Source organism: Puma concolor, chromosome A2 (assembly GCF_028749965.1).
Source record: "Puma concolor isolate L17-30 chromosome A2, mPumCon1.1.hap2, whole genome shotgun sequence".
NCBI lineage: Eukaryota > Metazoa > Chordata > Mammalia > Carnivora > Felidae > Puma > Puma concolor.
The window spans coordinates 149,589,788-149,617,005 of NC_141668.1; the positions used below are offsets into that span (position 1 = coordinate 149,589,788).

A 27,218-nucleotide genomic window follows, 5' to 3' on the forward strand; every position below is an offset into this window, starting at 1 on the left:
TTTAACAGCAACTCCAAAGTTAAGGAGAGGATGCTGGTCATTCCCACCTCCTCTAGAGAGGGGCTGATGCCTCACTGAGACAGCAGGGCACCGTAACACTCAGGCCTCCAGGGTTCAGAGAGCAGCTGAAAATCCCGAGTTCCTCCTCCTCTCCTGTCTGGGCACACAACCAGCCCCTGCTCACTTCTGCACCCTGCACACTGCTCCCCCTCGACCCCGGTTACAGCAGGCTGTTTGCCTGAGGCCAAGGCCACCACCTGCGTACCTACTTTGGACTTTATTCCTAAACAGCTCCTCCCTTGCTTTTCTAGAATTATCAGTACTTACCTTTGGATCATTCCCATTGGCCTACACACTATTCACCAAGTGCCCCATTCTGAAAATCACCTTGAACCAATGCAATAGGGGCTTAACATTGGGGGTCCTGGAACGTTTTGGCAATCTTGTCAACCCTCTTCAGAAGATCCCTTACACTCACAAAATTGTGCCCACGTCCTAGAGGACTCCTGGGCGGATGGTACACACCCCTGACCCAGGCAACAGGCACAGTCTGAGCCCATGAAGTCTGGCCCAAAGTCCTGGCTAGGGAGAGGGGATATTTGGTCTCAAGTGTTATTTGGCATTAGAATAAATCACCTAGAGTAGATGTGGTCACTGAAGAGCTGTAACAACAGTATCAAATTTTCTTTCCAGGAGGTGGAGGACGTCCTTGAAAAAGATTGCTAAGGCTTTGATAGGAGCCCTTATTCCTGTCAGGGACCCTGGGTCAGGGAATGCCATCCCGGGGGGCTAGTGGCAGAAGATACCAGCCTCCATGGTGTTGCAGCTCTGCATGGACGTATGAGAATGGCACCAAAACACTCTATTCTTCCCCCAAACCCAACTACCCTTTACCTTTCCCAAGCCCAAGTGGCCAGGAGTATAAATTAGACATTTTCGAGGTAGAGCCAAGATCAAAATGCAGACCTGGGAACAAAGTGTGGCTGTTTGGAGAAAAGCCCACAGCCAAGGCAGCTAACCTGGCCTCGGGCACATGCTAAACAAAGACAGGTGACATGAGGAAGCACAAAGAGGGGCCTCAGGAAAACGGAAGTGCTCCTTACTTCCTGCAGGGACCAGTACTTTGGAAAAGGCCCTTCTTTTCAATCTCCCTCCCTGGAGCAAGAGAATTCATCAGAGAATTCCAGTGGCTTCCCCTCAGAGTACTGGAGGGAAAGGCCAGGGAAGTGGCTTATCTCTTACTTAAGTCATGACCTCTCTTCCCTTTACAACCTGAGGATGGCACAGTCACCTCCAAGTCAAAAGTGCAGTCTAGAGCGTGTAAGATCAACACCGATGGTGGGTTTTCCCTTGGGGAGCAGACAATACACTCAACAGCTTGCTTGCTTTTCCCTAATTCTTGGGCTCTTCGGCTCCTTACCACCCTCCACTCTGGCCTAACCAACACTCAGAATACCTCTTCCCACGCAGTGAGCCTGCCTCGCCGGCCAGGGCAGCTCCCAGCTCTGGGTTCCCTACCTCGGCCCTCCCTGCTTGTGGAGGTGGGGTGAGCTGATGTGCGGATCCCGGACTTCTCCCTAAATGTGTGCTCCTGGGAGGCCCCACCTCTCCATTAGCCTCTTGAATACAGAAGTCCCCATGGTTAGGTTTCACAGCTCCTTTTAACCGATCCTCCTGACAGTGCTTCCTCGTCCATCCATCAGGGAGGATTTTGTCCAACTTCACTCTCTGGATTTGTATCCCAGAAGGGCTGCAACCCCATCTCTCCTGACAGATGCTGACAAGCTTTCCTAGAAGGTGTTCCCCTCACTATGGAGAATGCTGCCCCAAGGGGCCCTGCAACAAATTACAAACAGAGACAAGGGCTTTCCTGAGACGAGACCCAGGGGCTAGGGTTCCCAACCCTTTGTCCCACGTGTCCATCTCCTGGAAGATTCTTCCTCAGCAGCCTCTACAACTGGGTTCCTCAGCCCTACTGCTCCTCCGAGAGGGAGGAGGGGCCTCACTGACTTCTTGGTGAAAGCCTCCTCACCTGGGTTTGCTTGGTCAACCCAGAAGAGAAAAACAAGGAAAAGTCTGGGAGCATTTTAAGAAGAGCTTTGTTTCCTGGTGAATTGATTCTTTCCTGCTCCTCAACATAAAATCTGTCTCTCCTGGCTTCAGTGAATGCAGACGCCGTGCTCTGCAGGCAAAGAGACGCTCCTATTGCTATTTTATGCTATGGAAATATCTTGCTGGGCAAAACAACAAAGCAGCACAATTTCTAGCGGAAATCACTCATTTTAAAACCCTGATTAATCAGCACTGATTAAAAATTAGCTACTCATTTCCCTCTTGATATCAACCACTCTTATCACATGCCACCAAACCCTCCTCCCAGGTCTGGTCTCAGCAGGTTACTGGGCACAGGGGTGTACGAGCCCCTTGGTGTGCCGGCCGGCTAGCAGGCGCATGTTCGCATGCACGCACGCACGCACACACACACACGCACGCACGCGTGCGCTCTCTCACACATACATGCCATGGGTGAGTGTGCCTTCTCTTCAGCCCAGAATAAGCTCTCAAAAACTTCAGAGCTTAATCACCAGGCAGGGGAAGACACGGTAAGGGCATCTAGAATGTTCCAGAGATATGTTCCGTGTTGCATCTTCTCAAGTCCTTTTGATGTTCTTATTTGGCAACCTTTTTCAACAGTCCAGACAAATATTGTTCAAAGAAGTAAAGGTGACAGGGAAGCAAACCAAAAATCTCAAAGGAAATTAAGATGAATTTGGAAAAGGAGGAAATGCTTATGTATGTAGATATGGACAAGTCACAGTAAATAACATCTGGCCATGCATAAAGTGCCAAATTTGACCCCACTGCAATCACCCCAAGTGATCACTTACAAGTGTCCTTTCTTTTTGGTCCACAAAGATCTGATAAAGATTGCATAGAAATTAATTCAAATTAAAGAAAGGAACAGTTTTGGATTAGAATTCCATGTAAATATGGAGTATGTGAAAACCATCACTTTGTAATCGAAGTCTCAGTAAAATCAGTGTCATCGGATACCTTACACACAGATGAACAAATAACCGGGTCACTGAATTCTGTCACCATTTCATTCTAATGGTTTGGGGCTTTTCTAGCAAAGAAGCTGAGGGTCAAATGTCCCCCCGGCCCCGCTGGGGTCTGCTCCTCTGTCTACGGTTTTAGAACAAGGGGGCATCGTTACTTGACGATGATGGTGGTGGTGGTCAGAGTAACAGTACCGGCACGTCCACAGCATGTTACCACATGCCAGGTACTTCTCTAAGCATGGCACAGATAGTGATTCTTTATCCCTCACAGCTGCCTTGTGACACAGAACCAGCAGTGCCCTCATTTTTCAGGCGAGGAAACTGAAGTGCAGAGCAGTGAAGGAACTCACTCGCGTTAGCAAACGGGGAGAATGGGTTTGGACCCAAAGTCGTGTGTGCACTTTGACACTGTTCCATCAGTCTCTTCAACCACAGACACTGACAACTAGGGGACTGGATTCGTGCCCTCCCTGAAGGCGAGAGGATATGCTGACTAGCCCAACAGAGTTTAACAAACTTCATGGCTTGTTTGGTCTTAAAGTCAAGTGAAATTTTTCTAAGTCAAATAAACGAAAGGTGGCACGGCAGGAGGAGATCTCCAACTGGTAGACCTTTCCATAAAAGGTGAAAAAGAAGCTGTAGACCAAGAACAAATAAAACCAAAGTCTTTCTCCTGGAAACCTAAGAGTAAAATCAAGGCTGAATTCTTTCTAACGGGTTCTGTTTAAAACAGTGTCTCCAGTGCTCAAGCGATGAGGCAAGTTTCCCTGAGAAAGCATGACGTGTTATTCTACAGACTGAAAACCTAGTTTCAAACAATTTCCATTCTGCAAATTCCTAATTCGGTACCCCTCTCTTCTTTTTCTCAGAATTGTTTTTTATGAGGTTTTGTTTTGTAGTTTTGTTTTCCAATATGTACCCAGATGCCCTAATCAGATTCTAACGTTCTCAGGTGATAACCCAGTTATCGGCCAGAGCAATTCAGCGTAACTCAGTAACACACAATGAACAGGAAGCGTGTGCTTCTCTGGGGTGATTCAACAACAGTCTTCGAAAGGTGGGTCCAGCTACTCACCTTAGGTTTAAATGCAATGACTTTCAAAACCATCTCGACGGTGAACACCCCAGTGAAGACCATGTTCAGAATGTCCATGGCATCATTAAATATCTTGGACTGCTCGTGGTGCTGTGGACGATGACAGAGGCACGGTTCTCAGAAGACCCAGCCCAGCCAGCCTCACGAAAGGAGGCTCCCCAGCCCCCTGGTCCCTGTAGGCATCCACCCTCTGCTTGGACATGGAGGCAACCTTCACTGGTTCTAGCGCACGCGATTAACTCACCGCAAAGCACAGGGGCGCCTTGACAGAATGAGGATGATTGGAAGATGAAGGGGAAATACATCCATTTCCTCTGCTCAGGATGAAGGGAACCCACCCTTCCTCCTGGCTGGGTTTATGTTCAGGGCCTTGACCCAGGCACAAGGCAGAACCCACCCAAATGTCTACGACTAAAGGTAGGATTTGGTTGGAGATCATTTTGATGCCATTATTAGGTCCACGTTCAATAAAAGGCCATATTATCTTGACCTCACACTTCTTCCCTACATTGGCATGTGGTCCTTCTCGTTCATAAAGACTTCTTAAATTTACAAAAACATGCCAGAAAATGTCCCTCTGGTGGCTTTTAGACCCATTTTCTAAACAGCACTGGGAGTTGGTTTGATTTGCTCAAGTTGTGTGGAAACTGGATCTAGACCTTGGCTTCTGTGCTAGGGCATTATCTACTCAACAGTATAAATGCCAGACCTGCTCACTGTTAATACCAACTTGGCCAACTGAAGGGAGTTACATGCCTTGCCCCCAGTATAGCAAGAAGTGGCTATAATGCAGGTCAAGCTCTTCCCCATGAACTGGAAGATTCCCCACTCTCATACTGAGAGCTCCTTGAGGACAGCAATGTGACTTATGTTTTGTTTTTCAACACTGGGTGTTTACTTTGTGACGGGCCCAGTGCCAGTGCCTGATGTGAATTTTCCAGTGCAAACCTTACCTCTGGCATAGATATGATAGATTTCCTATTTTGCCAATGAAGAAAGCAAGGCTCGGAGGATTTAAATAACCTTGCCAAGATTGCCCATCTGGTAAGGAGTAAGGCAGGACTGGAATGCCTGTCTGTCCAACTCCACACAGACCAAGCTTTAGTCCTCAGATGCTCCCTGGACGCAGGAGGCCCATAGTAAATGTTTACAGAATTGAATGCCAGGTCCAGGCTCCAGGGAAATGTTACCTATGGTCATGCTGTAGAGGTGGTCTCTTAAACAAGAGGGCCATCCTAGATGCCTGTCATGACAGCTGTTAGCCAGAATGGGACTCTGGCCAAACTACAGCCTAGATTCATCAGAAAATCAAACCCATTCTCTTGTGACGGGGTGGCATTCCCCCCTGAGAATTTGGGGCAGGGGGCTGTGCAGAAGGCCCAGACATGACCCCCACGGCTGTCTCCATTTTTACCTGCATGGCCAAGCAGAGTGTGTTGAGCATGATGAGGACAAACATCATGTATTCGAAAGGCGAGGAGTTCACCACGTACCAGAACTTGTACTGGTAGGGGTTTTTGGGGATGTATCTCCGCAAGGGACGTGCTTTCAAGGCGTATTCGACACACTGACGCTGCAACGGCAAAAAAAAGAGCAAGGAGGGGTCCTGAGCACACCCATGGGAGGCGGACATACTTCTGCCCGCTTTGAAAGGATGGACAGGCACCCACCGCGGGGGACTGTGGACCAGGGGGAAACCACGATAGCCACTCCCACGGATGCCTTGGTCACTGGCCAAGGGCCTCTAGCTCCGTCACCTTATCAACCCCTCACAGCAACCTGGGGGGTGGGTTAGCAGAGGACCGAGTCTGCTTCCATTTTCCTTATTATGATGGAAGTCCAGAGCTGTGAAATGCCTTGCTGGAGATTCTGTGGTGCACAAGCAGAGGAGCAGGGCCTAACCCAGGCCTCATCCCTACCTTTCCTCTCTGCTGGTGCATTATGTCTGCGGTTCTGGCACCTCTAGGAAAGGAAGCCAGGTAACAAGAGGCACAGAAATCCTGCGGAGCCAGAGAGGCTGGACTCACTCCCCAAGACAGGATCCACATGAGACACTTCTTGGGAGCCAGACTGTATTAACCACACGTGTCTAATGGTGTGTGTCTGCCTGGGACCTTCTGACACTCGGGAGCTTGTCATGTTCATCTCAGAGCCCCCAGGACATGGTCAGCAATGATGGCCAGAGCACTGTCCTTCTCACTCTGGGGCTGAGACTGGTCCACCCTTTGCAGCCCAGAGGGATCTCCAGCCCCGTAGGCTCAGTGTAAGGCCCCACTTGCTCTTAGACCCAGACCAACTCCATTCTCCTGCTTAGACCCTGGGTTCTGACTTCAGATAGGCTCCCTCTGTCCAGAATCTGGCCCTGCTGTGACCCCTCACACTGACTCCAGGGACCCCCAATTCGAACCTCTTCTGGACCTCAAGTGCTGACACGATTGTAGCTCTGGTCCTGCCACCCCAGCCAGCCTGGGCCTCGCCCTGACATTCTCCTTCCAGGGGCTGGGAGGTGGGAGGAGTGGGGGATGATGAGGAGCAGGACCAGGCTTCCTTCTGATCACCCCTTATGGGATCTGAAGGGACGCCCTGACAACTCAAAGCAACATCTTCCTACAAACCAAGCCGTCCCTGTCCTCTTTGCCCCAGAGGGCACAGCTGCGGCCAGAGACAGCCAGCCTTACCACAGCCACTTCCCTCAGGAAGCCAGGCTGGCAGATGATCCCTGCTCCTATGTCATCATCAAATGGGGGTGCTAGCAAACCAGGGCCCAGGGGAAACTCCCAGAGCAGAATCTCCACCTCACCATCTTCTAGCGCTGGAAGGGACCTCTAATTTTTTTTAAATTTTTTTTTTCAACGTTTATTTATTTTTGGGATAGAGAGAGACAGAGCATGAACGGGGGAGGGGCAGAGAGAGAGGGAGACACAGAATCGGAAACAGGCTCCAGGCTCTGAGCCATCAGCCCAGAGCCTGACGCGGGGCTCGAACTCACGGACCGCGAGATCGTGACCTGGCTGAAGTCGGACGCTTAACCGACTGCGCCACCCAGGCGCCCCTTGGAAGGGACCTCTAAAAGCAACTCCTGGGTGCCCTCAATCTACAACAAGCCCAGAGAGGAGCAGGTCTCCTGGCTCTCTCACATCATCACTCAATCAGAGCCAAAGTCCCCTGCTGCTATCAGATTTGTTCAAACAAGGCAGTGGATAACGGGAGAATGACACCAGCGCAATATTAGACCCAGGTTTAAAGTTAGTGACTTTTCCTGCAGTGTGATAGGTTACTTCCTCCTAAGTCAACCTGGTTGACTCTGGTTCTCAACCCTGGTTCTCAACCAGGGGACATCTGGCAATGTCTGGAGAGGTCTTCTGGTTGTCAAAACTCAGGGCAGCGGGTTGCTACTGGAATCGAGTGGGTATAGTCCAGGGATTCTGTTAAACATCCTACAAAGCACACAATGCTCAACTGAAAATTATCTAGCCCAAAATATCAATAGTGCCGAGGTTGAGGAGATAAGACACAATCCATGCCCCACCCCCCCCATAAGGACTGTGGGAGGAGCAGTGGGTGCTTTCCGGCCCCTGGCCACATCCCCCACCAAGATTGTGGGCCATCACTCGTGGGTCATGCCTGCAGAAGGTGGCCTAAGCATTCTTTGACTTCTCCATAGGGTGGGGTTGATTTCACAATTACAAGGTCTGATCTGTATCTGAGAAGCACGCTCTCCCCAGCAAGGACTCAAATTGGCTGTGAGGGTGCTGTGAACAGGGCCCGAGTCCCCGGGACAACCAGCGGATGCATGCCTTCTGTGTGCACGGAAGAAGCTGGCAACACACAAGCCACTCCTCTCTTGCTCAAGGGACAGAAGCCCAAACAGTGTGTGACTTTAACCTGATTTTTGTCCAGCTCACAGTTCTTATACTCTTTCTCTCCCTGCTCCTGAAATGTGACGATGACGAAGCCCACAAAGATGTTCATCATGAAGAAAGCCACAATGATGATGTAGATGATGAAGAAGATGGAGATCTCCACGCGGTAGTTGTAGATGGGGCCAACATTCTCTCCATTGGAGTCGATGGCTTTATACAGCAACCTGGAGAACAGAAGGACTGGGTGAGCCCCTCCGCCTGCCCAGACGTGCACCTCTTCTGACGGCCTCTGTGGGCCCGCCCCCTGCCTGTCAGCCCCCTCCCTCGGAGCCCACCCATAGCCCCTGGACACACAGGTCCCCGAGGCACCCTCCTTGGCATTAGGCCCAGCCAGCCCAGCGCCCAGAGGAGGGCACACCTGAGATCCATTTGTTGACTGATGTTTTGAGGACATGAGAAAAGATTTCATGGATATTCAACAATGCTCCTTTTTACTGACAGATGGGAGAGAGGAAGGACACCACGTGGAAGACACTGGCAGAACTGAAAACTGTACACACGCCAACAAGGACAACAAGCGAGCAACCCGGGATTTCCAAAGAACTGAGAAGTTCCCCAAACTGAAATATACACAGAAATTAAATATATGCTAAGCAGAACTCTCAGTAGGAAGAAAGGAAATTACCGTAAGATCCCCAAGTTAAAATTACCCCCACTCTGATGCAGATTCAGCACTGCCAGGGTGCCCACCCCACGCTGGGCTGTGCTACACACTTTCACAGCCATCTGCAAAGGCAGACATTACAGTCATCCCCATCGTACGGAAGCTCACAGAGTGATCTAGGTGACCGAAGTCATACTCCTTGGGGGCAAAGCCAGGAGATGAGCCCAGCTCCTCTGAGCCCCAGGTCCCAAATCTGCTCACTTTCCCTCACCTGCCATCCTGATTTGCTAAAACACACTGCTGAAAACCCAAGAGTGCAGCCAGTGCCTCCACAGAGTAAAGGGACTCACTCCTGCCTCTTTTCTCCCCAGGACCAGTTCCCTAATGAACAAACCCCACCCAACTGCCCTCTTCCTCCACAGGCTCTCCCATAAAACTTCTGACTCTCCCATGCATCCAGAGAGTTCTGCCAGCCTGACAGAGTGAATTTGTCCACCTTCTGCAGTTTCTCTGGGCGTGAGAACTTGACATTCGGGACTCTGCGTATGTACATACATCTAGGTGGCAGGAGCTGGGGCTGGGGTGGGTATCAGAGCACAGGGAACAAAGGTGTAAGAGACTTCCCTTTTGTATTCTACCTTCTTCCCTGCTTCTGGACTTTTTTTTTTTTTTTTAACTTTACTCATCAAAATCCTAGCCATCCTTCAGAACCTTATTCTGCACATCTCTGACACGGCAGAAGCTCCTGCCTGGTTTGACTGCCTGATACTCTGACTAGCTTTGGGCCTTGAAGAGAGGAACATGTTGAGACCACTGTTTCTCCCACAGGGCTTAACACAGCACGCTGCACGGAGCTGGTACCAAAAGCACATTTTATGAATGAGCGAGTGAGCGGGTCAGTGAAAGACATGGCACTTTGGCAGCCACCCGTGTCTGGCGCACATTAGAGCTGGGAACGAATGACTGAACGACTGAATGGATGGCTTGGGACATTATCAAGGTGTTCTCTATACTTACGCAGGCCAGCCCTCAAACGTGGAGACCGTGAACAGCGCCATCATAGCAGAAAGGACGTTGTCAAAGTTGAAATCACTATTTTGCCAGATCCTCTCACGGACCACAGGGTTATCAACGTCCCCATCCTTGTAGAGGATGAAAAGCCCCCTAAGGAGGAAAAGAAGTGTGGGTCATCCTGGCTTGACCTGAGATCAGTCACAGCTGCTCCAAGGCCACGTCCAGGCACCATTGTGCTGTCTGCCAGCCAGGCCTCACCTCTGAGCCGAGCACAGCCTGAGTTTTTCCTCTTCTTGTCCTGTGTTTACTCTAGTCTACAGTTCCAATAATCACTGAGGACCTACTAGTTTAATGAGTATTCTCTAGAGCAACTAGGCAGATATCCAGCATATGCCTGATAACAAATGATAACTACCAAACAGTAAACGCCTCTCATATACGATGGGCTCAACGCATACACTGAAGACTCAGAGGCTTTGGCCTGGAGAATTCTGCAAGCTCTGGGAAGCAAGCCTGGGTACACCCTCCTCTCGGCCTTTTGGCTGTAATCACACTCTTTCTCTTTGTATTAACGATATTCCCAGTTTTCTTTCTAAAATAATTCTATAATTTCTGATACACAATATTTGTCATCGAATTTCATTTCTGGAAAGGGGCCAATGTCTTTATTCCACAGATGGGGAAGCAGAGGCTTAGTGAGAGAAGAGAAGGGGTCTTCACCCTGCTGCTTGCCGCATAAACTCCAGGGGGCGCCCCCCCCCCGGGGTGCCCCCCCCACCCCTGCAGCCTGCATGGATGATGCCCCCGGAGGTGCACAATCAGTCACACTGAGGCTGATATACTCTGACCGCACCTTCTGCTGAAAAGAAACCCCAAATGGAATGTAAGCAGTACAAGCAAGTCCTCAGTCGGTGCCGTCCCAAAGGGATGGGGACACACAGAACTTTACGCGGTCTTACAACCTGAGGCAATGGTTTCGTGTCTGCCTTCATATTCTTCCGGACATGTTGGGATAAGAGGCATGAGTATTTCTCACTTTGTCTCTCCTCTGCCTGTTCTTGTGAATAAAAATATGCCCCCAATGTGGGTGCCAAGAGCAAGGGGAGAAAGGCAGCCTAGAAAACGTGTCGGTAGAGGCTAGCCAGCTTCTGAATGCCAGGGAGTTGAGCTTCGAGTTCCAGTTTGGGGGTGGGGGGGATTTATCCATGTGGCTGGAAGGTGGGGGGGGGGCTCTCTGGGGAATTTTGGAATTGTTATTTTAGGTTTCAGTGCATTCCCTCCTCCCAATTTTAGAGATTCTATACCAAACATCAAAAGCCATCTATCCATTCTTTTGGGGGTGATAAAGGTTTGGAACTAGAACGAGTAGGCCATGCTTGTCCCACAGTGTGACTACTAAATGTCACTGAATTGCACAGTTTAAAATGATTACTTTTATGATATGTGAATGTCACCTCAAAACTACCACCACCACCCCCCACCCACCCTCTCTCCAGCCGTGAGCTGAGCATACAAGCCTCTAACAATCCATGATGAAAACTTCTGAAAAGTGAGCACAAGCAGACCCTCCAGGTGTCTTATTTGTGCTTCCTTGTTCCCCACTCTCATGTTCAGGACACTCACCTGCACTCTTCGGGGTTACTTTTGGCTTCGTCCGTGCAGCGATAGAACTTCCCCTGTGTACAGAAGAGACAGGCAGTCAAATGCAGGCTCCCCACAAAGAGATCAGCTGGGCTTCAGGCCAGAAGGCACATCTGTGTACCTTGAACAACTGGACCCCGATGCAGGCGAACATGAACTGGAGAAGGGTGGTGACGATCATGATGTTGCCGATGGTCCGGATGGCCACGAAGACGCACTGGACCACGTGCTGGGGAGAGAGGAACCCGGGGAAGGCAGAGGGACGTCATCTGCTTTTGTTGTTTCAGCCACAGGGCGAGCTAATACTGGCCAGGATTTTCTATGTTTATGTGCATTTTTATATGATTTTCCAACTTTGTGCCTCCCTTGCACTTGTTTTTCAGGTAGTTATCTGTGGGGAGTTACCCCCGTTGCAGTGGGGCCACCTGGGAGGAGCACCCTACAGACCAGCCCCTCCCTGGTTTCCTCCAAAGTGGTTTAGTCAGAAGAAACACTACCAGGTGCGGCACTGCCTGGCACACAGGTCCACAGGGACCCCTGCCCCCCATAAAAGGACTCAGGAAAATGCAAAACCTCTGGCCTTTTATACGACCTGCATGAGAATAGATTTAAAGACCAAAATAAACCCAAGAACATATTATTTGTTTAATTTAATTTTTTCGGTTTATTTCTTTTAGCAATCTGTACCCCAACATGGCACTCAAGCGTACGACCCTGAGATCAAGCATTGCGTGCTCCTCTGATTGAGCCAGCCAGGCACCCCAACCCAAGAAAATACTAATAATTTTTAAAAAGTAATAGAACAGTAATCTCATAAAGAAAAATAAATTAGCAAAGAGAAAGAAAATATTTGTAAAATGCTTTCAGCACTTGTCAGAGGTAGTGTCACTGGTTAGAAATGGCCTTTCCAGGGGCACCTGGGTAGCTCAGTCGGTTAAGCGACCACCTTTGGCTCAGGTCATGAGCTTGTGTTCCAGCTCCAACTCCAGCTTGTGTTCTTGTGTTCCAGCTCCACATCGGGCCGTCTGTGGTCAGCATCAGATCCTCTGTCCCCTTCTCTCTCTCTGCCCCCCCACCCCGTATGCGTGCACATGCATGCTCTCTCTCCCAAAAATAAAAACATTAAAAAAAAAAATAATAAAATGTTCAGAAAAAAAAAAAGAAAAGAAAAAGAAACGTCCTTTCCAAATGTACAGCTGTGTAAAACCCATCAAGCCTCAGCCCAGCTCTGGCCCCAACCAAAGCAGCCTGGGCCGGAGGGCAGAAATCCAAACCTTGAGTCCTTTTGCTCTGTTGATCGCCCTGAGCGGCCTCAGGACCCTTAAGACCCTCAGAATCTTCACAACGGAGATGGCACTGGATCTAAGGAAAAGAGCAAAGAAGGAAGGCAGAGTGTATTACAGTCAGATAAAATACTTTGGAATTATTTCACGCGGCCTTCACTGTAGGACCATGGCCCGTGTGGGGCTGAGTTCACCTCCCCCCAGTGCCCCTCCCCCCAGCGCGCGCGCGCGCTCTCTCTCTCACACACACACACACACACACACACACACACTCACACACACACACACACTCACACACACATAGGTCTTTCTCCATCCAGCCCACACTCACGGCCCCTCCTGGGCCAGGCCCATGGGACTCGCAGAGGCCCTGACTGGGGCATGGAGCTAAGGCAGCAGAGGCACAATTTAGCAATTTCCTTTGTCCTTTTTGCTCAATGTAAATGCTAGGCAGTCCTTGGCTTTCAGGCTGCAGGTTTGTTTGTTCGGGTTTGCTCTCGGAGGTGGGAGAGCTGCTGTGGTGCCCTGTGCGGGGCTTCTCTGGCCTCTGCGGAGTTCGCTGTTGGGTGGGACGCAATCACCACCTGTGTGGTGGGGCTGACAACGGAGGGGATGCAGGACAGGCTGCCAGGAGAGCACATCCTCCGGGAGCTGGGGACATGGTAGCCATGTGAGTCCAGGGGTCAGCTGGACAAAGGCGGGGGTGCTCCAGGGCAGACGGGAGAACACGGCTCACGCAGCCCCTCAGGCGGCTGGAGCACATGCTCGGGAGGCAGAGGGCAGACACAGCCTGGCATTTATGGGGCCTGCAAAGATGCTGTGAGAACACCCTCTCTCTAGCTGCGGCTGCTGCCTCCCTCCCCCTGGGCAGTGGTGGGAGGTGAGGACCAGCACAGAGGGCCATCTCAGGCAGGGGTCGTCGGTCTTCTGAGGGGGATGCAGCCTCCCCATTTAACTTGAGCTCGGAGGTAGTAGGTGAGCACGTTTCCTCATAGGGGGTACTGATGGCCAGCACCTGAGCACAGGTACTTGTAAGTCAGCAGGAAAGCAAGGCCACGGCGGGACATTCCTATGGGAACTTCTGCCCCAGACCCCCGAGGTACAGCAGGCAGGCAGCTTGCAGCTGGGGCTATTCCCCACCAGACATTGGTAAAGGCCATGGAAAGGCCCTGGGGCCCTGAGTTGTAGCCTCTGCCCCCTTCTAGCTGAAACTTGTAGAAGACAAAAGAAAGGGGTCATGGCAGCTGCTATATCCTGGAGATCAAGGGAGGAAGCCTTCAATATCCAATCTGAAAGTTCCCCCAGAGGCCCCCTCTTGTATGAGAACTGTAGTCCTTTGAGAGAAGGACTACATGATGCCCGGGAGGAAGCTGAACTAGAACCGGGCTTCCCTCTCTCCCAGTTCAGACTTCTCTGTTGAAAGCAAATATCACAGACAGTAATATGCCCAACCTGGCAGGGGGCATGGAGAGAAGGAGAAACACAAGAAACACGAACAGTGCCAATGCCCTCTGGCATGCACACAAATCGGGCTTTCCGGGGTAACTGAATGCACTTGTTAAAGTGATGCCTAGCCTTTATGAATTATGTTAAAATCCCTCACAGAAACCATCCTGCCCAAGAGTCCTGTGCTCACACACTCACGCCCACCCCAGAATACTTACTGGATCCCGAATGATACCAGGGATACCCCGACAACCAGCATATCCAGTAGATTGAAGTAGTTCCTGCAGAAAGCCCCTTTGTGGAGGAAAGCTCCAAAAGTCGCCATCTATAAACAGAATCATGAGTGATTTACTGTGTTTTTTTTTCTTTCTCTCCAGAAGAAAAGAAACCTGGGCTCTTTACAAAACCTCCAGGAAAGTACTTTATTAACAAGCATGCATTAGGAAGCCAGACATATAAACCAGCAGGGCTGAGCAACCAGATATTGGTTCAATAATGGAAATGGGGCAGCAGATTTCAGACACATTTCAGAGGAGACCAGTCTAGACTTCATATCAGTGATGGTAAACTGCAAGTAGGAATCCAACGTGGGCAGGTCCAAAGAGCCTGTCCCAGGAGTGTCCACATGGCCCTGCTCATCAGGTAACTTGGCTGCCCTGCAAAATGCCGGCTCTGGACCCTGAGGCCCCAGGAGAGTCTACATCACTGACCCCAGCGTGCCTTCACAGTGCGGCTAGCAAAAGTGCTGGAGCCCAAAGCTCATAGGCTCTGTTTACAGAGACTCACACTGTTTAGGCCCCTGCCTGCTGCTAATGGTCCTCCAGCAAGACATCCAGTTTACACGGTGCTTCTGGGGCACCTGGGGCGGGGGGAGCTCAGTCGGTTAAGCATTTGACTTTAGCTCAGGTCACGATCTCAGGGTTCGTGGGTTCGAGCCCTGTGTCGGGCTCTATGCTGACGGATCAGAGCCTGGAGCCTGCTTCGGATTCTGTGTCTCCCTCTCTCTCTGTCCCTTCCCCGCTCACGCTGTCTCTCAAAAATAATGTTTAAAAAAAAAAAAATGGTGCTTCCAAGCCCAGTGACTCCAGCACATGCAAGGTGTGGCCAGGAAGCTGTCATAGGCCTCTCCCCAGGGCAGTTGCCCTGCTTTGCAGTCAATGTCATGTGCACCCAGAGCACCACCTCAAGTGCCCCAGAAAGGTGCCTACTGGCGATGCACAAAGGAGTTTAGTGAGGACGTTCCCAGAGCAAAAACAGCAAAGTACACAGGGTTCATTGTGTGCTAAAAAAAAAAAGGAGGGGGGAGGGCGTCTGGGTGGCTCAGTCAGTTGGGCACCCAACTTCGGCTCAGGCGATGATCTTGCTGTTGCCGAGTTCGAGCTCCGTGTCGGGCTCGTGCTGACAGCTCAGAGCCTGGAGCCTGCTTCGGATTCTGTGTCTCCCTCTCTCTCTTCTTCCCCTCCCCCACTCACACTCTATCTCTCTCTCTCTCTCTCTCTCTCTCAAAAATAAATAAACATTAAAAAAAAAAAAAAAAGATGAAGGAGGCTCAGGGGAGTATAGAACAGGAGGGCCAGAGTCATGAAACAGTTACACTGAACCATATAAAATCGCCAACACACCACCATTCTTGACCTACACAAATGGCAGTTTGCTGTGGTTCAACCGAATAGCCATATAGCCTTGCCAGTGTTCCCACAGCCAGCAGGAACCACCGCTTCAGATGCTAGATGCTTCTTGGCAAGCCTCCATTGTCTGAATCCTTCCGGTTTCTAAGCTTGTTTCCCACCCTCACACAGGTTTTAAATGAAGAAAACTCAGAATACTTAAGTCACTGAGGCAAATATGCAGAAATTTAAAAGCAACAATGGTTTTTTTGTTTCTTTTAAATAACCCAAATCTCATTGGCCCCAAAGCCCACGAATGATGATAATCATTTAACAACTTAGACCTGTGGGAAGTAGAATAAAACCTCGATGAGCTGAGCTAATAGATTAAGTGGATCATGTTCCCCATTCAGTTTGAAGAGAAGGCGGCAAATTATAAGGAAAAAAAAAAAGACAGCTCAGGATGAAGTAGAGGCAGGGTGAGTATGCTTGACCCCACCCCCTGTGCATTATGTGCGTACTCCTTATGACAGAGGCCCTGTTAGATTCAGCTAACCCCCGCACCCACTTAGGAGACAACTGTCGGCCACATTCACCGGCTTAAAGGCAGGAAAGTGAATGTGAATTTTTAGATTTTTTAACAAAGGTTTAAACAGAGGCTGGCTGGTTTTGTGCTAATGTTTTTATTAGTTGAAAATAAAAGGAACTCTAAGTACCCCATTCCCTGGCAAAGCTCATCGAGGTTTCATTTCATAAAATATTTTGTAAAGAGCCCAAGTTCTACAGTAGTTGAACATGAAATACATTTCTTTTTCCTGAGATGCACACGTAAAAACCCAAAATTGGTTTAAAGGAAATTGTGGTGAAAATTCCTCATCTTGTCTCCCCATTGGGACACAGTTGCTCTGACAGTTGTCACGGGCCACACTGTCCCGGTCCTGCAGTGACCCATGCCACTTAGCACGTCAGGGGTGTTCCTGGCTCTCTGCTGCGGGTCTCCAGACCTCTGCACGCGCGGGGAATGAGCCGGGCCCGGGTGGCCTCCACAATCTGTACACAAACCATGCAGCAATGGCAACTGTGAGCTCATGCATGGGCAGTACATTTAGGGCGCCCTGTCCAAAGGGTGCTCCTTTTGTTTGTGTAAATGTAAGCCCATCCATTAAAGCGTATCAAATATCCTAACACAAATAGGTTATCTTGCAAATCCCATTGCAAGAAAATAGTGTGTTACTATTTTAGGCCACTGAAAACCATTCCGTCAAAGAAATGAAAGGAGATACATTCCCTTCATAGGATAAATGCTTTTCCTCTGACTTTGAGGTCAGGAAAGGTGGAAGAAGGTTCACACATAGTGATGTGTCTGTTGTCAGATGACACATTTCAGAGGATATATCTTAAAAGGAGCAAAATAATTTCCAGTCATTATTATGAAGCCAAAGAAGTTCCTACATGCATTTAAAGGTTAAAAAGAAACAGCAAAAACATGTTGAATGGTTACAGGAACAAAAAAAATCCTTTGGTTTACAAAAAAAAGTGTAGCTTGATCACAGAAGGCAAAAAATAAAAAAAATAGTCAAAAGCACTTCACGCTTCTTTGCCGTGTGTCACACAGGAGCAGGCCCCTTCGACACACTGCTGTGGGACCTGTTACCTTCAAAACGATCTCAAATGCAAAGGTACCAGTGAAGACATAATCTGCGTAACCTAGCATCTGGAAAGTAAACAAAGAATTGCAACTATTATTGCTACAGCTGCTTTAGAGTACCTGAGGATCAATGAAAAAGCCGTTACCTTTAACAGGATTTCAACAGTAAAGATGGCTGTGAAAGCATAGTCAAAGTAACCCAGTATCTGCAAGGTACAACATGTTGGAAATGAGAAAAAGGCATCCGGATGAACTCCAACAGCGTGCGCGCCCATGGGCAGAACCCCCACCTGCAGTCAGACGCCCGCTCCCCTGAGATAAGCCTGCCGCTCTGGAGGCAGGTGCAGAGACGCTTATAAATGCCCCACCCGGCCCAGTGACAGCTCTTCTTTGTGACCGAGAAAGAGCATCTGGGGACACTTACCTCCTTTCACCACTCATGCGGACTCTCCTCCCTGTCTCGTGTCATGGACAGACAGAAGCTCATTTCTAAAAGCGCTTTGTTAATAACCTCTGCTCATCAGAGCACAACATGGACAAACTTGTGACACCAGATAAACCGGAGCCTTATACACGTTTCAGATTTTTAAAGGGAATTCTTAGAAGAATGAAATATGGTGTCATATTTCAGCATATAGCTGAGCTTCAGTTTGGTGGAAAAATGTAAATAAAGATGTTAAGTGGCATCCAACAGGGCCAGAAGTTTCCACATGCCCCTTCTGATTCCAGCCCGTGAAAACAGGGTGGAAATGCCCCTCCGTCACCTGTGTGCAGGGCTGAATAAGTCCTCAGAGAAGAGTTCTACTTATGGTCCTGCTCTGCATCTAACACTGCTCTCTCCAAACACTGGGTTTTTGTTTTTTACCTAGCTGGGCCCACTCAAAGAACAGACTGACCTGGCCTTTGAATAATCGGTCCAGGCTGCTTTTATCAGTATTCCTGAAAATATCATCTACCCTCCAACTGAGTCCTGCTCAGGGAACCCTTTGGGGGTCCCTGCTGCTTCTCAGAACCATGGGGGCGGGTAAGTGGGTGGGGCAGGGGGGCCAGCAACCAAGAGTCTGACCGCTCAATGGAGGTTGCTCATGGGGAACCCTCAGCCACAAAGACGGCAGCCAAGACTCTGCCAGTTGCAGAGGCCAAGATCAGAGCTGAAGGGACCGTGGAGAGACCCCCAGACCAACTCTCTTCATGTAACAGAAGAGGATACTGTGGGAGTGTCAGCGGGCAGGCTGCTCAGGTCGCACAGCCAGTCATGGTGTGGCTGGGCAGGGAGTGAGCCCCGGGCCCTGTTACTTGAGTGTGGGATCCAGCCCATGGGAGTCCTTTACTCTCCATCACAGTAAGGAGACGGACCTACAGCAAAGGCCAGCTCTTCTCCACGGAAGTTCTCCAGAGGGCATTCATTATTCAAACCACTTCCATTCTGAGATTTACAGATTTTGCTGGAAGCCTGTTGTGTATTTGTGATTCTAGCCAGGCAACGAAAGGTATTTCCAGTACACGGCCAGCCTCTGCCCCTTCCCCCATCCGAGGTCACGGCAGGACTGTTCATGTCAAAAGCACGGGTGTAGCCAAGACAGACACCGCTGCCCACACGTCAGCAGCTCGACCCAGTGCCAGAGGTCAAAGCTCTTAGATTCAGGTTATTCTTTCTCCATTCACTCCTCTTCCACTAATAACTTAGCTAAGTTAACACAACAACCACGGAAAAGCCACCACATGAGTCCACTTACATGGGGTATCTAAAGTAGTCAACCCCTTAGACAGAAGGTAGAATGGAGGTTGTCGGGGGCTGGGGGAGGGAGAAATGGGGAGATGGCCAACAGAGATAGAGTTTCAGTCATGCAAGATGAGTAAGTTCTGGAGACCTGCCGTACAACATAGTCCCTACCGTTAAGAAGGCCGTCTCGTACACTTAATTTATCAAGAGAGTAGATCTCACATTAAGCATTCTTACCACAATGAAATAAACACTGTAGTGTTTTAAAAGCAATACACATACAAATATGTACATCTGTTTAAAAACAATAATAACATTCTTGGAAAAAGCAGCAGGGACATAAACTCATGGGGAAGCAATTACAATAAAAATAAGAACACGGGGCCACGTGTAAATTAACTCTGCCAATCTGTGTTCTAGACTAGCTCCTGACCTCGTCTCTCAATAACAGTATTTTTTTCCCAAACAGCTTCTACCCGCTGTGCCTCATTTCTATGATGGGGCCTGAGGACACCGAGGTCTTTGTTCCATTTGAACGCTTATGTAGAGACAATGTCAGAATCTCTAACAAGAGCCCTGATCTGTGAGTGCAGATTCAGACAGATGCACAGCCTTCGTCTTTACATCAACACCAACATGTGCCTTGGGAGGAAAGTCTTTTTAAAATCTGCATATCAGAGCGCCTGTGTTTTATCAGCCTGATACATTGGGCCTGCCAGGCTTCAAACCAACGGGACTGGAAACGAAAAGATACAGCACAAGGCCTGACTGTCACAACCAAAATCCTGGGGTACTGGTAATTTGCCTTACTCCTCAAATTTCTAAAAATCGGATGGACACAGAGAGCACGAACCACAAGGGGCAGCAATGCCGGACGGCTTCACACACTCGTGGGCCTCCCTCTCCTGGGCTTCTTGACAACCACCTGAGACTGCACTACAGTCTCCAGGCCAGAGCAGACAACAGTCTACTGGTCTTCTGAAGCTGTATCCCCTCGGGATTGTTCTCGGTGCCGAATGAGCTGACTGCTAAGAGGGGACCCACCTGGACAAGAACTTCCTGAGGTACTGGTCTCTGCGCAGCACAGATGTGCTCTCCCTAAAGCACGAAACAGACCGATAACAGACAACTTAGCTGTCTCTTTGTTTTCTTTGTAAAACCACCTCCTGCCCTATCAAAACGCCAGCCTTCCTCTCCACTGAACCACTTGGCTCCACACGCCGTCGGCTCCCTCACTTGTATCCCCCCCATTCCACCCAACCCCTCCGCTGAGTAGCGAAACCAAGTAGCTTCGTGAATTTCAGCCCAGGCGGGCTCCACGCCTTCCCGCCAGCCCTAAGGAAGAGCTTCTGGGCACATGACGTACCTGGCTCCATTTTTACTTTTCCTTCCTGCTGGATGCTTCCACCTGGGCAGAAATCTCAAAACAGGCACGGATGTGAATGTGACCAGGGAGGGGAAAACAGGGACCAAAATGTTGGCAGTAAAGGACGAAGAGGAGGAGAAGCAGGGCTCCTGAATACGCTATAAGTTGCTGCAGAGTGTTTAAGGTGAAGTTTAGAGGACAGGATTCAAAAAAGGTCTGTCCTGATAAGACAAAACTCTTCTGGCACTCACAAACCTGAAATACCTCTGGGGGAACGAGAGGCCTCCTCTAACGTTTAGCCCTGCCTGCGTGACAGTCCCTGCTAGAGAGACGGGTGCTGATCCCAGAGGGAGACCCGCCCGCCTGGCCCTGCTCAGTGGCTTACAGTGTTCCGGAAGGAGTGGCTGCGGATGGGGTCCTCGGCGGCAAGGGCGGCGCTACTCAGCATGATGAAGACGAGGATGAGGTTGGTGAAGATGTGATGGTTGATGAGCTTGTGGCAGCCCACGCGGATCCTGTGGGGGAAACCACTGCATGGACACAGCCCTTGGCACGGCCAGTGCCTCCTGCATGCTGGTGCTGCTCTGAGGTGACAAGTCGGGCAGAGGACAGCTGTCCGTGCCCCAACCCGGCCAACCAGAGCCACCTGACCCTCAGCCCTTCAAAAGTCGTGGAAGGCAGACCCTGAGGACCCACAGTGCCACAGCTCTGTGGGGGGAGGAGGGGCTCCATACACAGCATTCATCACATCCTTAAAAGTGGGGATTATCATCCTGCTACAAGTGGGGAAACTGAGGCTTAAGCATGTGAGAGGTCTTAAGGTTAGTAAAGACTGAGGGAGATTTCCAATCCAGGTGGACTGTGACGCTTTCCCACCATGACATGAAGCCCAGTGGCTTCCTTTGCCTATCTTTGGAAGGAATCTGAGCTCAGAGCTCACTGCCGCAGCTCACTAGAATGAGAGCAATGGGTAAAGGGGGTCCAGAGGTACAGACTTCCAGTTATAAGAGAAACAAGTCACAGGGATGAAAAGTACAGCATAGGGAATATCATCAATACTATTGCAATGACGTTGTATGGCGACCACGCTTTTCGTGGCGAATGCTGTGTAACACACAGACCGGTCAGATTGCTATGTTGTGTGCCTGAAACCAATATGATGCTGTACGTCAACTGTACTTCAGTTAAAAATAAAAATTAAGGGGCCCTTGGGTGGCTCAGTCAGTTGAGCATCTGACTCTTGGTTTCAGCTCAAGTCATAAGTTCAAGCCCCACGTCGGGCTCTATGCTGTCCATGTGGAGCCTGCTTGGAATTCTCTCTCTCCCTCTCTCCCTCTGCCCCTTCCCACTCTCTCTCTCTCTTTCAAACTAAATAAGCTTAAAAATGAAAAAATAAATACAAATTAAAAAGGAAGGAGAGCAACCCCTTTCTAATGCTGTCACCTGGCTGTATGAAAATGACTACAGTAGTCATGGGTTTGGTAAAATCTCCTGTTATGTGGAGATTCTGTCCTAAGTGGTTTTTGTTTTTAAACTCTGGAGTTGACCCACAAGCACTCCCAAGAAAGTGAAGAGAAAGCTGCACCGTGCAAGAATCGTGTGGGGATCTTACATACCATGTCATGGTCCTCAGCGTCCTGCCGTTGTCTGATGTCCCACAGGCTAGTTAGCGCCAGACTCAACACCTGACTTTAGAATTTAACCCCAACACCTGACTTTAGAATTTAAAAGACTTTATTTTTGGCCTATAGAATACATATATCTTCCCCTTGAAATTATTTTCCTTTGTAATTTTTTTAATATTTACTTTTGAGAGAGAAACAAAGTGTGAGCAGGGGAGGGGCAGAGAGAAGGGAGACAGAATCGGAAGCAGGCTCCAGGCTCTGAACTGTCAGCACAGAGTCCAACGTGGGGCTTGAACTCACGAGCTGTGAGATCATGACCTGAACCAAAGTCGGATACTTAACCTACTGAGCCACCCAGGTGCCCTGTCCTTTTTCACTTTCAAAACTGGAGTCAACTTTATGAGAAACTGACCCCTTTCTTCAAATCCTCCCTTGTGGGGCTGCTTCATGCTGGGATGTGCCCTTGGAGGGCTTGCAAGCTGTTAGCAGGTGAGTCTGGGGAGAACCTTCCAAGGCAGGGAGGGCAGGAGTGTTCACAGCTCTGGGGAGGGAAATCAATCCATTCCTTCAATATATGTAGACCCAGTGAGCTGTAGGCATCAGTAACGTCAGGTGAGTACCTTTTTTTAAAAAGAGACACCCAAATTCTCTACAGTGACACACTGTAAAAACTACCATCAGATCCTCAAGTCACTAAGGACAGCAGCCTCTCTTCCCACCTGTGTCTCCCTGGGGACTGTGAATTCCATAGGGTTCTTCTCTGACAGCCAAGGACTGCTTCTGCAATTCTAGAAACCCTTCCAGGAGCCATTCATTCCCCCAGGGATGCCATCTATCTCAGATGATTGAAAACCTAGAAACTGGCTACTAATAAACATTGTCTTCTTACCGCACTTGCAGTGCCGGGCTCCCAGTGAGCACCTTATCGTTTTACCATGAGAAATGCTACTTTAAGCAGGATAGCATGGAGCTGAATAGCTACCACCTATAAAATATCATCGAGCGATATCACTTTGTTGCCATCAAACTCAACAGGGAAAAGTGATCAACTAATCTGGATCTCAGGATGAAGACGCTGTGGAGAACTTGGTCACAAAATTCTCATCCCCAACGCATCTTAACAGAAGACCCACTCATGAAGAAAGGGTCCTTTGGATGGGAAACGCCTCACAGGTAGCAGCCCGTGGACACCTGAGCTGTGGGCTCTGACCAGTACAGGCACTAAGGAGGAGGAGAATCTGGGATGGCATCCTCCCAGGACCTGGCCATATACCTATAATAGCACCTTCATCCAGGAACGAGGCGGCCAGGGAGAGATGGGCAGAGGGCAAAGGCAAGCTGGAACAAGAGAGGGGTCAGCAAGGACTCAGGGGCTCGGAGGCACAGGCACAGAAAGGGGCTGTGACCCACCCTCCTTCTCCCCACCTCCAGCCCCCCTCAAGCAGTCTGTAGGGGGACAGGTGAGACATGGCAACAATGAAATCAGAAAGCAGGTATTTACGGGTTGGTCTTGCTCAGAATGAAGAATGCACTCCCTTCAGGGATGGGGGCGATTTTCTCCTTCATGTTCAACTCTGAGATTCTACGAGGACGGGGGCCAGCTGGAACCTCGGGTTCATCCTCTTCCTCCTCCTCTTCCTCTTCCCCTACTTTAAATGAGACACTTTTTTTTTGTAGGCATGAAATAATGGTTGCATTGGGTTTGAATTATTCTCAACTTCACGTGAAGAGTCAACTTTCACATCTATCGCCTTACATTGGTCAAAACCCTTCAGAATGTGGCCTGAGTGCCTGTGGGGGGCCGAGAAGTGTGCCCGTCTGTGAGTGCATGCAGTTCTGGGAAGGAGGGCCCGGCAAGTCCAGGTCTGAGCAAAGGTGAAAGGTATCAGTGCAGTACTCCCAGCATCCGGCTGTTTCCCCAGTGGCTTTGCTCAGCTTCTGCCTGGAAAACTGTGTGTGGGGCTTCAAGCCACACACGATCAGTGTCCTCCACCCCACTGGCACCCCCGCCCCCAGAGTCCCTGCTACATCAGCCAATAAAGGTAAGGCACCAGCAAATGTGAAAGGGACAGGTGGGCAGTAATAATAACAGTAGTAATGGCTGGTTGCCTCCTAGAGAGGTTTCCCACCAGAGGTGGGGCTTGCCCTGATCCACTCACACTTTCTCTCCCCACCACCTGGAATTTGAGTTATGCAAGCTACCTGGGTGACCGAGGAAAGCAGCAGGGTTGACTGCTCCACAGCCACAAGGATGAGGCCCACAGCCTCGGCAGCCTCACTGCTCACCATGCACCCCAGCTGGGCTAGCCAGCCAGAGACTGAGCCTCTGATCACTGAGTGGTAGCAAAGCCATATCACCCCTGAACCGAGAGCCTGTCACCGGCCTCTGCCACCATACCTGGCACATCACAAGGTGGGTAGGGGTCCTTGTCTTCATCCTCTTCTCGATAGTCATCAATTGTAACCTACGATGACAGAGAGGGCTTGGGAGGAGGGGAGACTCTGACTTCAATGCACCGCAGAGGACCAAAGTACAGACTCGACCCTGCCATTCAGTGCAGGGAGGGAAACTCTCTCCAAAGTGCACATTGCACAGAAGTGTGTGCGTGCATAGGGACAGCAAGTGTCCCCGTTGATGATTCTGCTTAAGACACAGCTCTGAGGGCAAATGAGGAGAAAACGGGTATAACCTCCATCCAGCCATGGTTAGCCAGCACCACCATCCACGCGCCTCCCCACTCAACACTGTCCTACACACTGTATGGTAACTGCGAGGTCCTGTCTCCCTGCTAGAATGTGAGCTCCATGCACAGAGGGACCTCACTGGTCTTGTTCATTGCTGATTTCCAGTATCTGCCACACATTAACCACTCCGTAAGTATTTATTGACTCGCGGAACAAACAAAGGAATAAAAAATCCAGAGCTGTCATGAGTGGGATGAAGTCTGACACTACAGCCCTGAGTACCCAGAACCGGATCCTAAGATCCCTTCTGGAGGTAGACATCTGTTAACATCCTTGATTTTAATCCCCACTGAGAAGATATAACAGGTCAGGTCTGGTGACACAATTCCAATAAAGAAAAAATAAGTAGTCCCACCAGTCAAATATTTACCATACCAGTTATTTGGTGAAATATTGATTAATAACCAGCTAGCTGCCTAAATTCACTGAGAATCCCCCTGGGAAGCCAGCATCTATAATGTGTGTCATACCCTCACACCAAAATATCATGCATGATACCTTCCCAGTGTAAATGGTACATTTATGATGATATCAACAGACCCACAGCGAAACAAAAAGAGGAGAACTGTTTTAGGACATATACCTTATTGTCACTGTTGGCTATCTGGTTGACCTCTGGTTTGTTGTTCTTTTTATTCTCCAGGCTCTCTTTTCTACACAGAAGAAAACATGAGAACCCAAGTAACCATATTGCTATGTATAAAAATGCTAATCCAGATTCTGAATCAACAGTGGCCTGATGAAGGACGGAATTTAATTGGAAACAACCCTAACAGTGAGACCACAGCACAACCCATCCTCAGAGCTCCCCGTTCACCTCAGTGCACTGGGTTTATTACATGGATCATCTTATTAAAATTCTCATCCAAGAGCTCATCAGCACTGAACGCATCATTTATTTTATGCCACCAAAATTAACCACAGAGATTCTTTAAGCATGGGGACGTGTGACTCCTACTCTCAGCTCTGAGGAAATGAGAGCTGAGGGCCTGGGTTCTGCCCAAGATTCTATCCTTGGGTGAAAATGGAGTTACCTGGCAATCTTCTTCCTTTCCTTCTCTTCAGCTTCCTCTTTCTGGGCAGTATTCAAACTTTCAGCATCAGCCAGATTGTCTACAGCGATGGCCAAGAAGACATTCAGTAGGATATCTAGTGTGAACATTTTAAGGGAACAACGTAATTTCTAAAGGCAGCTACGTGTCACCGATAATGGCAACCTCACATCCCTCTGTGTTCTGGGAGGTTGGTAACAGGTGACTGTCCCCTAGTTGCTGTATTTACATGGTAAGACCAGAGGACCAGAACCCTGTTTAAAACACAAAAACAACAAAAACAAGACCTAGAAACTTGTAGAAGACAGTCTGGAAAGAAGCAAAATTAAGGTTCACTAAAACCCATGAAAACCTACAAATTTCAACATTTCCTTTCATCCATGTGCATATGTGGCACATATGTGTATGTCTCTGTACACCAGGTATCTGTAGCTATAACACATGCTGCATAAAACAATCCATAACATAAACATGGTATTTTTATGCATTTTGCTTTATGCATATTGTTTCTTTTAAAACACACACACCCATAACCTATATCCAGGGCGTGCTTTCCAAAATAGACCCTTCTAAAGGCTACATGTGAATCAAATGATGATTCCACAAGATGATGACTGCACAATACAGTCTTGAGTCTTTCTCTTTTGAGATGATCTTCAGAGTTTGCAGATACCTCATTCATTCATTCATTCATTCATTCATTCATTCATTCATTACGCAAACGCTGATGTATTGTCAGATGGTGCCAGGCTATTCTTTTGAATAGTCACACCGTAGCTATATCTTTGACTATTGTGGGTGAATTGTATTTTTTTAAATACTAAAAAGTGAAGTGAGTGAACGCATTATCAGGTTTTGGGTTCTTACTCTAATGTTGTATGTGTGTCTTCCTTGGATGATAGTGAAAAAAAAATTCTGAATAAGGTTCTGAATAAGGCATCCTAGAAGATGCCTATTTCTTATTCGCTAGCAGTTCAATACTTTTTTGAGAAGCACAGGGATCAGAGGGAAATAAGCCAAGACAGCTCCTTCTCTGACCATGCTTCTCCCTGGCTGATGCATGGTCATCTGGGTAGAAGACTGTGGGAGCCCAGAAACTCAGAGACAGGAGAGGGGCACCCATGTCCCACAGGGCCTATGCAATCTGCAATCTCAGGTACGTAACACAAAAGTAACCTAGCAAGGGGCTGACAAGGAGATACCTTCTGGGGATATCACGCTGCACTAATCTATTCAAGTCTTTAAAGAGGATAGATACATGAATGAATTACATTAAAACTTTCAAAAATGAGTTTGATATGTTAGACTATTTTTTAAGCAGAATGTAATGAGCCTGGGGAAGCAATCTGTCCTGGAATGGGCGATGGCTTGGTAACATGAGCA

The 27,218-nt window shown here is 49.1% G+C and overlaps 1 protein-coding gene across 18 annotated transcripts in view; it reads right to left on the reverse strand.

Annotated features, from left to right (window-relative positions):
• CACNA1D (calcium voltage-gated channel subunit alpha1 D) overlaps positions 1–27,218 on the reverse strand; it is a 303,873-nt gene that overhangs the window by 49,232 nt on the left and 227,423 nt on the right. For 17 of the 18 annotated variants that reach the window (XM_086697894.1, XM_086697903.1, XM_086697898.1 and 14 more), the window contains 14 exons: positions 25,818–25,932; positions 25,367–25,436; positions 24,437–24,503; positions 23,540–23,687; positions 20,799–20,928; positions 17,471–17,530; positions 14,288–14,394; positions 12,615–12,702; positions 11,462–11,569; positions 11,323–11,375; positions 9,703–9,849; positions 8,044–8,245; positions 5,573–5,731; positions 4,138–4,248 (listed from right to left, as the gene is read on the reverse strand). In XM_086697894.1, coding sequence (XP_086554020.1) covers positions 4,138–4,248; positions 5,573–5,731; positions 8,044–8,245; positions 9,703–9,849; positions 11,323–11,375; positions 11,462–11,569; positions 12,615–12,702; positions 14,288–14,394; positions 17,471–17,530; positions 20,799–20,928; positions 23,540–23,687; positions 24,437–24,503; positions 25,367–25,436; positions 25,818–25,932 — 1,565 coding nt within the window. The remainder of the gene's footprint in view (positions 1–4,137; positions 4,249–5,572; positions 5,732–8,043; positions 8,246–9,702; positions 9,850–11,322; positions 11,376–11,461; positions 11,570–12,614; positions 12,703–14,287; positions 14,395–17,470; positions 17,531–20,798; positions 20,929–23,539; positions 23,688–24,436; positions 24,504–25,366; positions 25,437–25,817; positions 25,933–27,218) is intronic. The other variant, XM_086697896.1, reaches the window with a different exon arrangement.